Source organism: Cynocephalus volans, chromosome 4, assembly GCF_027409185.1.
Source record: "Cynocephalus volans isolate mCynVol1 chromosome 4, mCynVol1.pri, whole genome shotgun sequence".
Lineage (NCBI taxonomy): Eukaryota > Metazoa > Chordata > Mammalia > Dermoptera > Cynocephalidae > Cynocephalus > Cynocephalus volans.
This window is the reverse complement of record NC_084463.1, coordinates 20,122,624-20,137,736: the sequence shown is the minus strand read 5'-3', so window position 1 is coordinate 20,137,736 and position 15,113 is coordinate 20,122,624. Positions and strand designations below refer to the sequence as shown.

Genomic DNA, 15,113 nt, shown 5'->3' with positions numbered 1-15,113 from the left:
TAATTTCATTTACTTAGCATGTCTTAGAGGTTTATTCACATTGTAGCATATAAGTAAATTATTCTTTCCTACAGCTGCATACTATTTCATAATGTGCCTGTACCACATTTTGTTTACACATTCACCAGTTGATGTTCATTTGTATAATTTCTACATTTTGGCTATTATGTATAATGCTGCTACAAACATTTATATTAAAGTTTTGTGTAAACATGTGTTTTCTGTTGTCTTAGGTATATGTCTAGAAGTGAAATTTCTATGTCCTGTATTAACTCTTATTGTTACCTTTTGAGGAACTGCCAGACTGTTTTGCACAGTGTCTGCACCATGTTACTTTCCTACCAGCAGTGCATTTCTCAACATCTTTGCTAACACTTGCCATTTTCATTTTTCTTTTTTACTATAGCCGTCCTACTTGATGTAAGTGGTGCCTCACCGTGGTTTGATTTGCATTTACCTAATGACTGATGGTGTTGCATTACTTTTCTTGTGCTTATTTCATCATTTATTTGTCTCATCTGGTGCCATGTCTGTTCAACACTTTTTCTATTGTTTAGTTGGGTTATTGCCCTTCTGTTAGTGAGTTGTAAGAGTTTATATATCCTGGATACAATTTCTCTATTGGATATATAACTGAAAATATTTTTCTCAGACTGTGTGTTTTGTCTTTTATTTACAAATTCTTGAAAATCAGGATTCACACAGTCGTGGTGTAATTTTATCTGAATATTACATTCAACAGCAAGTTAGTGATACTTGACCCTAAAGGACAATCTAGAAAATAAGAAGAAAATGTGAATGTAGGAGACAAGTCAGCGTGAATAAACATAAAAAAGACAGAATCAGAACAGCCTATCCCACCCATTTTTTCATATTTCAAAATTATTAATATTCCTGTAGGGAAGGCTCTTGTAAAAACGATTAGGTTACAGGAGTTGGTGGAATTATCTGAAATTGTCAATTTACTCATATTAGTTGATAGTACTGTTCCATCTTCTATATTCTACTGATTTTTTTCCTTCATTTTCTGTTAAGTACTGACAGGTAAGTGTTGAATTTCTTATCTGGTGGTCTAAGAGAAAGACTCTAAAAAAGTTTTTATTTCACCTTCCTTTTAATAATGTGTTTTTTAGCTGCATATGGAATTTTAGGTTGGCAATATTTTTTTCTCTAGTTGCTTTGAAGATATTGTTCCCTTGTCTTCTGGCTTTCAAGCTTTGTGATTAAGACACATCAGTATTATCTTTGTTTCTTTGACATAATGAGTGGTTTTTTAAAAATTTTGTTTGCTTTTAAGATTTTCTTCATCACCGAATTTCAGCATTTTAATGGTAATATGCCTTGATGTGGTTTTATTTATGTTTATGTTACTTGATGTTTATTGAGTTTCTCTTATCTGTGGGTTTATGGTTTTTATAAAATTTCGAAAAGTTGTGGGCATTATTTTCCAGATAGTATTTCTGCTATCCCCTCTCCGCTCTTCCTGGTATTCCAATTACATGCATAATAAACTGCTTTAAAATGTCCCTCAGGTGATAAAAGTTTTGTGCTTCTCTTTAGTCTCTGCTTTTTTCTATATTCTTCAATTTTGATAATTTCTGACCACTGATCTTTTCTTCCACAAGTCTAAACTTCTGTTAATCTTATTCAATATGTTTTTCATTTCAGTTATTATATATTTCAACTATATAATATTAATTTGAATTTTTATGACAGGTATAGGGCGTTTTTTACTCTTGGCCTAATATGTTTCATGACTTTGAAAATTCTGACTAATGCTCCAGGTATTATGGGATGCTGCAACCTGGAAACTGCCTCTAATTTCAATCAATCTTAGGAATTACCTCATTTATTTCCATTCTTTCAGCAATCATAATCCTGTACTGACTTTTGACCAAAGACTAAAAAAGTTAATTCATAGATCTTGGTCTGGTATTCTAGACTTTTATATGTGGAGGCCTTCTCCTGTAGCAGTTGATTATTCATGGACAGATGCAGAAGTCTGTAATTGAGTTTTACATGTTTTCCTCATATTCAAAATGTTTGCTGAGTTATCATGTTTCTTATGATCACTTGCCTGTGGGTTCTCTTTTTTTTATTGTTTTATTTATTTTTTATTTTTTACCCCCCATCCGGCCACCCTCTTTTTTAAAATTTTTAAACATTGTTTCTGAAATTTAAAAAAGAGAAAGTGTAAAATAAATATTTTAAAATTCCCTTTTGTGCAGTCTTTATTGAAAATAAAACAATAATTATTCAGCAATCATAAATAACTGTCCTGCTGACTCTGTGAATATTTGTTTCAATCAGATACAGTGTTATGAGATACAGTTATAAAGAAATTGAAACTAAACAGAGTTTTGATTATCTAATTAAACAACAAATGCCAGATTTTATTGAGATTGAACTAGACTATTGCCTGCCCTATAAAGTAAATACTACATATCCTCCTTTGGACTTTTCTTTCATTCACTTTAAAGAGATAATTGTTAGCCAACTGGACCTATACTATATAGATCTAACATCTATAAAGTATCTTTAATCTCTAGGCTTGATATAATCCTTGGATTCTAATTTTCCCTTTTTCACAGTAAATAATGTTAGTTCATTAAATATTTATTATGTTTTGTGTATGTTGTAAATCTATATCAATGTATTTATATTTACCATTTATCTCCCTTCTTTGTTGTTTAATAAATATAGGGAAAATTTATATTTACTACAAAAAAAATTCTAATGTAGAAAAAATTTCTTGAAAGTTCTCAAAGCTGCTGTTGATTTTTAAAATTAGGATACAAGATATAAGACTGGGCAAAGACTTTATGAATATAACCTCAAAAGCACAGACAACAAAGGAAAAATAAATAAAGGATTATATCAACCTCAAAAGCTTCTGCACAGCAAAAGAAACAATTAACAAAGAAAAAAGAAAAAAACAGAATGGGAGAAAATATTTGCAAACTATGCATTCCACAAGGGATTAATATCCAGAATGTAGAAATAACTTGAATAACTCAACAGTAAGAAAGCAAGTAACCAATCAAAAATGGGCAAGGGAGCTGAATAAATATTGCTTATGTGAAGTTATACAAATGGCCAACAGACACATGAAAAAATGCTCAGCATCACTCAGCCTCAGGGAAATGCAAACTAAAACCACACTGAGATATCATCTCACCCCAGTTAGACTGACCATTATCAAAAACACAGAGAATAACAATTGCTGGTGAGGATGTGAAGAGAGGGGAGCCTTCCTACACTGTTCGTGGGTCTGGACATTAGTGCAGCCATTATGAAAAAGCGTATGGAGGTTTCTCCAACAACTACAGTTAGAACTGCCATACAATGCAGCAATCTCACTGCTGTGAACATACTCAGAGGAATGGAAATCGTCACATTGAAGGGATAACTGCACTCCCCCGTTTATTGCAGCTCTATTTACAATAGCCAAGAGTTGGAATCAACCTTAATGTCCATTGACGGATGACTGGATAAGGAAAATGTGGCATATTTACTCAAAGGAATAGTTCTCTGCCATAAAAAGACTGAAATCTTGTCATTCGCAGAAGCATGGATGAATTTAGAGAATATTATATTAAGTGAAATAAGCCAAGCACAGAAAAAGAAATTCTGCATGTCCTCACTCATCAGTAGTAGCTAAAATTTTTAAAAAAAAGAAATCAAAGAAACAAAGAAAGAAACAATCACAGTAATATATTGAAAAAGGAACTGGACGGTGGTTATTAGAAGTGGGAAAAGGGGAGAGGGAGAGGGTTAGAGAGAAATTAGTTGAGTCACAAAGATTGGTTACATTTTGTAAACATGAGTATACTAATTATCCTGATTTGATCACCATATATTGTATACATGTATTAAAATTCAATTGTGTACCCCACAAATATATATAATCAATTATCTTTCAATTAAAACTAATCAAGATACAACTCTGGTTTGTTTCCAATAAACAAAACAAGGCTTTTTTCACATAATCATTTTTTCTTTTTCTTAGATTATTACATCAGCTAGTAAACCCAGAAAATGCTGAGTAGTAATGGTTAAAATGGTGATGCTGAAAAAAAATGTGCATACTTGTTTTTTCTCTAACTTTAAGGGAATTCAGCTAATTTTTTACCATTAAATATGATATCCCTAGAATAGTTGTGATTCATTTCTTTTGTTGTGTTTTTTTAAAGTTTCTTTCAATTATTATTTTACTAAGATGTTTTTCTTAATTACTGTTAAATATCATTTAATGCATTTCTAAATTTATTGGATGATTTCCCCTCTCATTAATTTCTTAAGGTGGTAAATTACAATAAAAAGTTTTGTGGTATTAAAGTATTTTTATATTACAAGCAAATATACTTTTACATTATGACATGTACTTGCTTCTATTATTTACATCTCTATTTATAAATGCTGTCTATATATTTTCAGTTAGTATCTTTATTTTGAATTGATGTCAAGATTATGTTAATTTTATAAACATAAAATTTAAAAATCTAATTTCTGAAATATTTTGTAAAGTCAACTCTGAGACATATCTTAGTAAAACTAATATATTTCAAGTATAAATATAAAATCATCAAGCCTCCAGCCAAAAGATCAAATGCCTGACAAAGCCAAATGAACTAGACTAGGCATCAGACATTTTAAAACCAACATACAAAGCAAAGCAACAACAGATCAACATTTTTCACAAAATTCAGTGAAAGAAAATATAGACCAGTGATTTTTTCAGCTAAGCAGTCCTTCAAAGATGAAGGCAATGTGAAAACAATGTTAAGCACAGAATAACTTATTCATCAGCCCTTCATGAGGAATCTACTAACTAATAAACATCAACCAACCAAGAGATGAATGGGAAAAAGACAGGTGGTGAACACTATAAACTACATGAATGTATATATAACTAAAACAAAGATGGGATGAAAATGGAAAACAAATGTACAAATGTTACATATTGTGATAAAGTAAAATAATGCAAATAAAAGAGATTGGGGAGAATGAGGGGAGGAGGAAAATAATCTTGTTTTTGTATAGCTAATAGATGGACTTTAAAGGACACTGAAAATAATTGATAAACCTGGCAGCAAATAACGAAATTAAAAAACAGGACACTAGGGCCGGCCCCATGGCTCACTCGGGAGAGTGCAGTGCTGGTAGCACAGAGGCTGTGGTTTCAGATCCTATATAGGGATGGCCGGTGCACTCACTGGTTGAGCGTGGTGTGGACGACAAGGGTTGCGATCCCCTTACTGGTCAGAAAAAAAACAAAAACAAAAACAGGACACTAAACCAAATACAGTGCAAATAAGGAATAATTACAGAGTATTATTACTCATAATTGTCAATTAAAACTTACTAAAAATTTTGCAAACAGATTCCAACACCACATAAAGAAAACAATGCACTATGACCAAGTAGAATGTATTGCAGGAATACAATACTGGTTTAATATTAGTTAATCCATTAACATGATATGTCATATTAATAGATATAAAATGTTACATAGTTATCTTCACAGATATGTTTAAACTTTTGACAAAACTCAGCTCCCATTTATGATAAAACTTTAGTCAAGAAAATAGAACATGAGAAATATTTAATGTAATATAATATGCTCAACATGATAACATATGTGTATTAGTATTACAACGAATAGTATCATGTAATTGAAAGACACTAGAGGCATTTTCAATAAACAGGAGCAAGACAAGGATGCTCATTCTCCCAGTTACCTTTTAACATTGTACTGGAAATATTAGCTAATAAAATTAAGCAAGATAAATAAATTAGGGGAATAAGAATTGGTAAAGAATAACTATAACTATCTTTATTTGCAAATAATATAATAGTATACCTGGAAAATTCCAGAGAGCTAACCCCAAAAATGAAAGAATCCATTAATGAAGAAGAATTTAACATTAAGATGCAGAAATCAAAATCCTTGTATGCACAAACAATAAAGAGTGAGAAGAAATGTTGGTAGAGAAAATTTTATTTACACAAGCAACAAAGAAGATTTGATGCACAGGAATAAGTTGAGTAAGAAACACAAACCTATATGAAGAAAAATGTAAAACATTTCTAAAAACACACAAAGATATATATGAACAAATGTAAAGACATCCTGAGTTCTTAAATAGTATGAGCTCAAGTTATAAAAATTACAGCTCTCCCTAAATTAATTTATAAATTTGACACAATCCTAATAAAATAACAAGTCATTTATGGAGTTTGACGAGTTGATACTAAAGTTCACATGGAAACACAAACATGCAAGAACTTACAATAAAATACTGGAAAAGGAAACTATAAGGGGGACTGCCCAACCAAGCGTTAAAACACATGATAAAGCCTCTAACTCGAAGCAGTGTGGTACTCATATGAACACACAGTAGACGTGGTATAGAATAGAAACTCAAAAAACAGCTCCAAGTACTTTTGGAAATTTAGTATATGACAATTCTGTCATATTAATTAGTGAGATAAAGATAGGCTTGTTAATAAATGGTGATGGATAAAAAAATTTAAGAAAATAAAAAATAAATGGTGATGGGATAACTGGATAGCCATTTGGAAAAAGATCAAATTAGATCTATATCTCATCCACTATACACAAGAATAAACTGCAAATGGATTAGGTATCTAAATATAAAACATGAAAACATAAAAGTACAAAAAGAAAACATGGAATTACTTCTATACCATGGTCTAGCGAATACCTAATCTCAATCTACTCAGGAGGAAACATCATATATACCCAAATTGAAAGGCATTCTATAAAATTAATGACCAGGACTCATCAAAAGGCCAAAGATTATGAACAACAAAAAAAGAATAAGGAACTGTCATGGATTGGAGAAGACTAAGAAAACTTAAATAAATGCAATGTAAGATCCTGTACTAGACCCTGGAATAGAAAAAAAATATTGGGGAAAACTGGTGAAATTTCAATATAGTCTGTAGTTGAGTTAATATGGTACTAAGGTCAATTTCCTGATTTCTGTAATTTTACTGTGGCTTGAAAGTTAACAGAAGAAGTTAGATCAACGTATATATAAGAACTGATCTTGTTTAAAATCTTTTCTGTAAGTTTAACATTTCAAAATAGAAAAAGATTTTTTAATTAGAAGAAAGTTAAATATCATACTCATTTTTTGAGCAAGGAATATCTTTTCATTTATTTCAACATGTGTCACTCTACAGACTTTCCTTCTGTTGCGTTCCTTCCTTCTCTTATAACAGCTTATTAAGATATAAGTTGTATACCATAAAAGTCATCTGTTTAAAGTGTGCAATTCATTGCTTGTTGATAAATTTAAAAAGTTGTCTAATTATTACTGCAATCCAACCTTGGAACATTTTCATCCATTCAGAAAGATCTCTTATGCATATTTGTAGCCATTTCTTGTTCTTGCTCCCAGTTCCAGGCATACACTAATCATTTTTTATAGATTTGACCTTTCGGGGCATTTCATAAAAATAGAATCATATCATAAATATTTCCTGTCTTGCTTCTTTCACTTAGCTTAATGTTTTTAAGGTCCATTCTTTTTATACACTGTATCAACATTTTGTTTCTTCTTACCGCTGAATGATACTCCATGGGTATTCTCATTTTGCTTATCCATTTACCAGTTGGTGAACAGCAAATCTGGTTATTTCCAGGCTTTGGCTATTGTGAATAATTCTGCTGTGAACATTCACATGCAAGTGTTCTATAGAAGTTTTCATTTCTCTTGTATTGAGTCCTAGGAACGTAAATGCTGGGTAATATGGTAAGTGTGCGTTTAACTTTTTAAGAAACTGTAAGATGTTATCTTAAGTGGGCTGTTCAATTTACATTCCCATTGGCAATGTATGGGGGATTCGGTTCCTCAGGTTATACTTTTTACTGTTTGTCTTTTTTTTTTTTTTTTTAATTGTACTCATTCTAGTCGGTATGAGTAGGGAAAATTTAAACCTAATTATTTGACATGTCAGGATTCATGTATACAACTGTTGTAAATAACATTTTCATATATTGGGATCTCTTGTGAAGTAGGACTTGTTCAAGCAGACATTCTATAATTTTTGTCAGGAGCACCACAGGAGATATCATTACATCGAAAAATTACTGATTATGAAGAAATTTAAGGTCTTACAATATGTGCCCCACTCTATCCAAAGGAAAATAATAGCTACATTAAATGAAGCACCAATGATGATATCCACATTTTAAATGTTAGAAATGGAGAAACAGAAATCAAGTACCATGATCCATATCTCTCAGCTAATAAGTGGTTGATGAGGGGTTTAAACTTAAGTCTGTAGGAATCCAAATAAACTTGGCTTTTTGCTATTTCTACTGCCCTATCCCAAAAATGTTGGTGGGAAACTAGAAAAGGTGGGAGATTTTTTCCTGTGTTCCTCTTAGAGAGACATGACATATACACATCAATCGTTAAAAGAGACCAAGGTATTACATGCTTAAGTATTTATTAATAATTATCATAAATACAATTAAGTGTTAGGAATTAATGTCAGTGTGAGAGAAAATATTTACATGGGGCTCCTACAGGAATTAAAGTTCGAACTTCACCATAGAGAATAGATTTGAGGAGGTAGAGATTAAAGGTATTCCATTCATGTTTGAAAATAAAATGCTGTGAAGAGATTAGAAAAAGTTTATGGCAAAATGAAGAAAAAATGAGGCAAACCGCACCTTGGATAAGAGGAGTTTTTATAGTGGATTTTGAAACAATTTACACATAATTTTGAATATCAGAGAGAAATATATTTTATTTCTTAGACAATAGGAAACAGTAAAAAAGAGAAATATATTAAATATGTTGACTTAAATAGACTGACAGAAATTCGATACAGAATCACTTGATGTATTAGGGAGTAAGTGAGAGCTGAGACATAAAATGCCATTGTGAAATCTGGGTAAAAGACGTGCAGAGGCAGGGTTAGGTAAAACCCATGGGAATTGAAGAGACAACAGGAGGAAAAAAAAAGCAGTTTAAAGACAATTTTTGCATAATGCAATATCTAATTAGGTTTAAGAGGTAAAAGATAGAATCACAGAGAACTCTTAAATTTCTATTCTGGCCCAGTGGATAGGCTCAATAAGAAAGTCATAGGCAAACAATTCCCACAAGTTGGAGACAAAGCTTAAGGAGGAGCATAAATACACTGAACAAATCATCCTGATAATTACTCAGTCTACTCTCCAAGGCCTCATTGTCATACACTTGAGGGTTGCGGGTAGTTGAAATTTCAAAGAACTCCCTCTGGGAGAGGAATGGGTTGGGCTGTGTGCTCCTGGCTGATGTAATCGCACCCAAACTCTGGGAAAGGCTCCCTTGAAGGTAGGTTGCTATTCCTGGGTGATGCACAGCAATAAGAACCTGCCTATCCACATCTTCAGCATGGCAGAGGAAAGTAGGAGGGCAGAGGCATCACAATTCTGGAATACAAGCAAAAAATATGCACTCATTGAGAGCAGGATTTATAATCCATATTTATATTGCCATTATTTAGGGAGTGGATTTCTGCAAATAATCTTTTCAGTCTTTTATGTGCCTCATGAAGACCACAGATCTCATATTGAAAGATTAATTATGAAGGAACAAACAGCCAGAAAACACTAGAACAGACCAAGAATGGGAATTGAACTTGTATATCTTTCTCTTGCTTATGGGACAAGACCAAGATGGTGTGGCCCAATGCATAATGATATTCCAGGAAAGAGAAACAGATATTTACTCTGTTAATGTCAGTTTTGTTGCACAAGGAATACCTAACCACTCTGTACAAGAAGACAGCCATGGAGACAAAGTACCCGAACCAGACTGTGGTGAGCCACTTCTTTCTGCAGGGTCTGATGGACACAGCTGAACATTCTAGCCTCTTCTTCCTCCTCTTCCTCCTCATCTATAGCATAACCATGACTGGGAACCTACTTATTCTCATAACTGTGGGCTCTGACCTTCACCTCCACTCCCCAATGTACCACTTCCTGGGACACCTATCCTTCCTGGATGCATGTCTGTCCACAGTGACAGTGCCCAAAGTCATGGCAGGCCTGGTGACTCTGGATGGGAATGTGATCTCCTTTGAGGGCTGTGCTGTACAGCTTTGCTGCTTCCACTTCCTGGCCAGCACCGAGTGCTTTCTGTACACAGTCATGGCCTATGACCGCTACCTGGCCATCTGTCAACCCCTGCATTACCAAGTGGCCATGAACAGGCGGATGTGTGCAGGGCTGGCTGGGATCACTTGGGCCATAGGTGCCGTGCATTCTGCAATCCATACCTCCCTCACCTTCCGCCTGCTCTACTGTGGGCCTCACCACATCGCCTACTTCTTCTGTGACATCCCCCCCGTGCTGAAGCTAGCCTGTGCAGACACCACCATTAACGAGCTTGTCATGCTTGCCAGCATTGGCATTGTGGCTGCAGGCTGCCTGGTCCTCATCGTCACATCTTATGTCTTCATCGTGGCAGCTGTGCTGCGGATCCGCACAGCCCAGGGCAGGCAGCGCGCCTTCTCCACCTGCACTGCCCACCTCGTGGTGGTGCTGCTGTACTACATGCCACCTGTCTGTATCTACCTACAGCCTCACTCCAGTGGGCCAGGAGCTGGGGCCCCTGCTGTCTTCTACACAATAGTCACTCCCATGCTCAACCCTTTCATTTACACTCTGCGGAACAAAGAGGTGAAGAGGGCTCTGATGAGGCTTTTGTGCCAAGGCTCCCAAGAAGCTCCAGCAGGCAGCCCACCCCCATAACCTGTGGTGCTACTCTTTTAATTTACCAGGAATGCAAGTATTCACATTCCAGAATGAGCAGGGAAAATCATGCAAGTGGAAGTTAGAATAACTTGAGTTTCAGCTCAACCACCAGCAGTTCCCATCCTTTGGCCAAGTGACCTGCCTCAATGTCACCATCACAAACTCTTCATCTATAAAATGAAAGGACTGGGTTAGGTGATGTCTAGAGTTTCTCCAAAATCTAAGTTCTATGGTCAGAGGTATGTGAAATGCTATTCATATCCTCATTTATTTTGAAAATATATATTTCTTTACTTTTTATAAAATAATTTTATTAAATATATAAAACACATTAAAGAATACTGTAAACAAAAATATAAGGTACAAACAATAAAATGAACTTTTGTATACATATAACCCAGATAGAAAAAAAGAAACCACACTTTTCAGAATGATGAAATACAACTATGAGGAGAAATGGGACTTGCCAAAAGTCACTTAGAAAGTGTCATTATCTTTACTTTCCCTCTCAAAGTAGTATATCACGAAGGACATACTGAGTGGTAGAAATAACATGAATTTTGGAGTCAGTTGGAACTACCAATATTTTCGTTCTGACCACCAGTCAACAGATGTAGAATTTTGTACAAGTATTATCACACTTAGAGTTCCAGTCTCCTCTTTTGAGAGTAAGATTAAAAATAACTACTTGGTAGGATTCTGTGAACACTAAATGAGATAATTATATTAAGTGCCTCATATAAAATAGGTGCTCTAGTTTCTTACCAAGCTGGCTAAAGAAATCAGAGAGAGCTTATTATACATGCGAAGTTTCAACCGTCTCTAAAGGACTGGCAAGGTTTTGATGTCTTCTTTGAACAAGCACTTATAGAGCAACTACAGAAAAAAAAAAGACAAATCAAGACTTGGAGGAGATAAAAGGTGACTTGAGGATCTAGGTGAAGCAGCTTGCCACGGAAGTGGGAGGACTAATGCTGTGTTCAGAAAATGAATAAATGGGCCGAGCCCGTGGCGCACTCAGTAGAGTGCTGCGCTGGGAGCGCGGCGACGCTCCCGCCGCGGGTTCGGATCCTATATAGGACTGACCGGTGCACTCACTGGCTGAGTGCCGGTCACGAAAAAAAAAAAAAAAAACGACAAAAAAAAAAAAAAAAAAAAAAGAAAATGAATAAATGATTCTAAACTACACTATGCATTGAAAAGGGCCTTGAAGGCCAAACTAAAATGTAGATTATGCCCTAGGCTTCACTCTTCTTTATTTCTTTTCCTCATGATCTATAGGAACACCCACATCTTGAGTAGCTACTTTAAATGCTAAATCATATGATAAATGAGAGAAGGGAAAGAAAAAGAGACAGATGGTAGAATGATAACATCTTAGACATAAGTGAGAAAAGAAATTGTTAAATTTGGGTGATAACATTGGAGATGGGAAGGTTTTTTGTATAATTACATAAGAGGTTATTTAAAGGGGAAAAATTGGAAGACAAATAGAATGGGAATAGTAACTAAAATCATTTTTGATGTCCATATATGCAAGGCACTGTGCTAGTTGCTTTATCTATATTAATCCTCCTGAGAACTACATTTCAAGGCAATACATTTATTTGTATTTACATTATACAGCTGAGGGAACCAAGACTAAAAAAGATAAAGTAACTTTTACAAGGCCGTCCTAATAACAGTTGAAGCCAGGGTTTCAACTCAAATCTGTATGGCTTCAAAGACCACACATTTCAATTACACAATGGTACCTCAGAGATTATCAAATCCCATTCCCATTGCTTTTCCAAATGTATTAGAGGTCTCAATATTGTTTTAGATATTTAACCAAGGGTTGGTCCTCTTTGAAGTAAGGGTGCCCTGATCTTTGCATAGTGCTTAGTCCTCTGTAAATACAGGGCCTGAACCTGGCATTTCTGGAAAGGAAAAATACATAGAAAAAAGAGTGAAACAAATGCAGTGAAGATGCAACATTCATCCAGAATTCAGAGCTATTCTCCCTTGTTCTAGTATCTCAGAGTTATTGACGTATCTGTAGGAAGGCAAAACGTAACTCAGGCAAACTCATCCTCATCAGAGTAGGCTTCAAGCACAGGCAGAATATATGGAGATTCAAATATACAATGGGAGATAGTGCTAAAACAAGCTATGGTCCTGTCCTACACCATCCCTCAATCTTGTCAAGTGTCTGCTTTCTAGAAATAAAAAGATAAATTGTGGAAGAAGATTGTGTCTATGCAGATCCAGTCTTATATTATTCTCTTTTTCCTGACTTTGGCCTTAACACTTTTAAATCTGTCTATCCAGTAAGAATCCTTCACTCTCTTGAATTCTGCTCCTCTGTCTTCATATCCATCTCTTTTGCAGCATGGATTCTCCATCACATTGGCTTATGATAGGCCTTTAACATGGCACAAGTTGATATCCTGCCTAACATTGTTATTAAATATTTCATGTGCATAAGTAGATTGTAAAAAATTTAAGAACAAAGACCTTATATACCTTTTAAGTGTTCCAAACACAGAAACTCATTAAAATATTAACACAGTAAAATATTTGGTTGATATAGTATTCAGGATCTGGAAATAAAACAAGACATATGCACATTCTTCACAATAAAGTTACCAAGTAGGAATATTTGTTTTGCATCCTGTAGAGGAAAGGTAAATAGTTAATTCCAATTGTTTCTCCTTTCAGACATTTCTATCCTTGGCTTTGATTTCAAGATTTAGGAGATTTGATGTATTTATATGATTACAGATTTACTTGAAATTTAAAGGAAGATGGACCATAGAATTAATTCCTATTAATTAAAATATAAAACACTTGACAAAACGTGTACAGCTATGAAATCTTATAATTTTCCCAGTCTCTCTACAATGCAAACAGTACACAAACTCATATTTTCCTCATGATGAATATATGTCAAATGCACAGGAAACAAAACTGTTATTTGGACAGGATAATTTTCAGAGAAGGACATGCTACAAGAGTGACTAAACATTTTTATTATTGGCCATCTTATGGCATGGAAAAACACCCTTGAAGGTGAAATGTACAAAGGAAATTATAATGCAATTATGATGCAAAATTATGATGTAATCAAGGGGACTAAATATCCTCATAGCATAAAAGACTGCCACATTAACAACTGCATTTAAATAATGAATATACAAGTGATTTATGATTTCAGGCTATTGTTTAAATTATGCTAAAATCTGTAAAATGTATAACTGTGTCTTCCCTCATTGGCAGTGCAAGAATTTAATAAATAGCATTTCTTTACAAATACTCTGTTACTGACTTCATGAATACGACCCCAAAAGCACGGGCAACCAAAGGAAAAATAAACAAATGGGATTATATCAAACTAAAAAGCTTCTGCACAGCAAAAGAAATAATTAAAAGAGTTAAAAGACAACCAACAGAGTGGGAGAAAATATTTGCAAAATATACATCTGACAAAGGATTAATATCCAGAATATATAAGGAACTCAAACAACTTTACAAGAAGAAAACAAGCAACCCAATTAAAAAATGGGCAAAAGAGCTAAGTAGGCATTTCTCTAAGGAAGATATCCAAATGGCCAATAGACATATGAAAAAATGCTCAACATCACTCAGCATCCGGGAAATGCAAATCAAAACCACATTGAGATACCATCTAACCCCAGTTAGGATGGCTAAAATCCAAAAGACTATGAACGATAAATGCTGGCGAGGCTGCGGAGAAAAAGGAACTCTCATACATTGTTGGTGGGACTGCAAAATGGTGCAGCCTCTATGGAAAATGGTATGGAGGTTCCTTAAACAATTGCAAATAGATCTACCATACGACCCAGCCATCCCACTGTTGGGAATATACCCAGAGGAATGGAAATCATCAAGTCGAAGGTATACCTGTTCCCCAATGTTCATCGCAGCACTCTTTACAATAGCCAAGAGTTGGAACCAGCCCAAATGCCCACCATCAGATGAGTGGATACGGAAAATGTGGTACATCTACACAATGGAATACTACTCAGCTATAAAAACGAATGAAATACTGCCATTTGCAACAACATGGATGGACCTTGAGAGAATTATATTAAGTGAAACAAGTCAGGCACAGAAAGAGAAATACCACATGTTCTCACTTATTGGAGGGAGCTAAAAATTAATATATAAATTCACACACACACATACACACATACACACACAAACCGGGGGGGGGGGGAAGAAGATATAACAACCACAATTATTTGAAGTTGATACAACAAACAAACAGAAAGGACATTGTTGGGGGGGAGGGGGGAGAGAGAAGGGAGGGAGGTTTTGGTGATGGGGA

General features: G+C 34.6%; 1 protein-coding gene across 1 annotated transcript; it reads left to right on the top strand.

Annotated features, from left to right (window-relative positions):
- Positions 1-3,292: 3,292 nt before the first annotated feature.
- LOC134377151 (olfactory receptor 10S1-like) lies at positions 3,293-10,780 on the top strand. The gene is made up of 2 exons (XM_063095767.1): positions 3,293-3,310; positions 9,830-10,780. The coding sequence occupies exons 1-2, from the start codon at positions 3,293-3,295 to the stop codon at positions 10,778-10,780; spliced, it is 969 nt and encodes a 322-aa protein (XP_062951837.1).
- Positions 10,781-15,113: the final 4,333 nt, after the last annotated feature.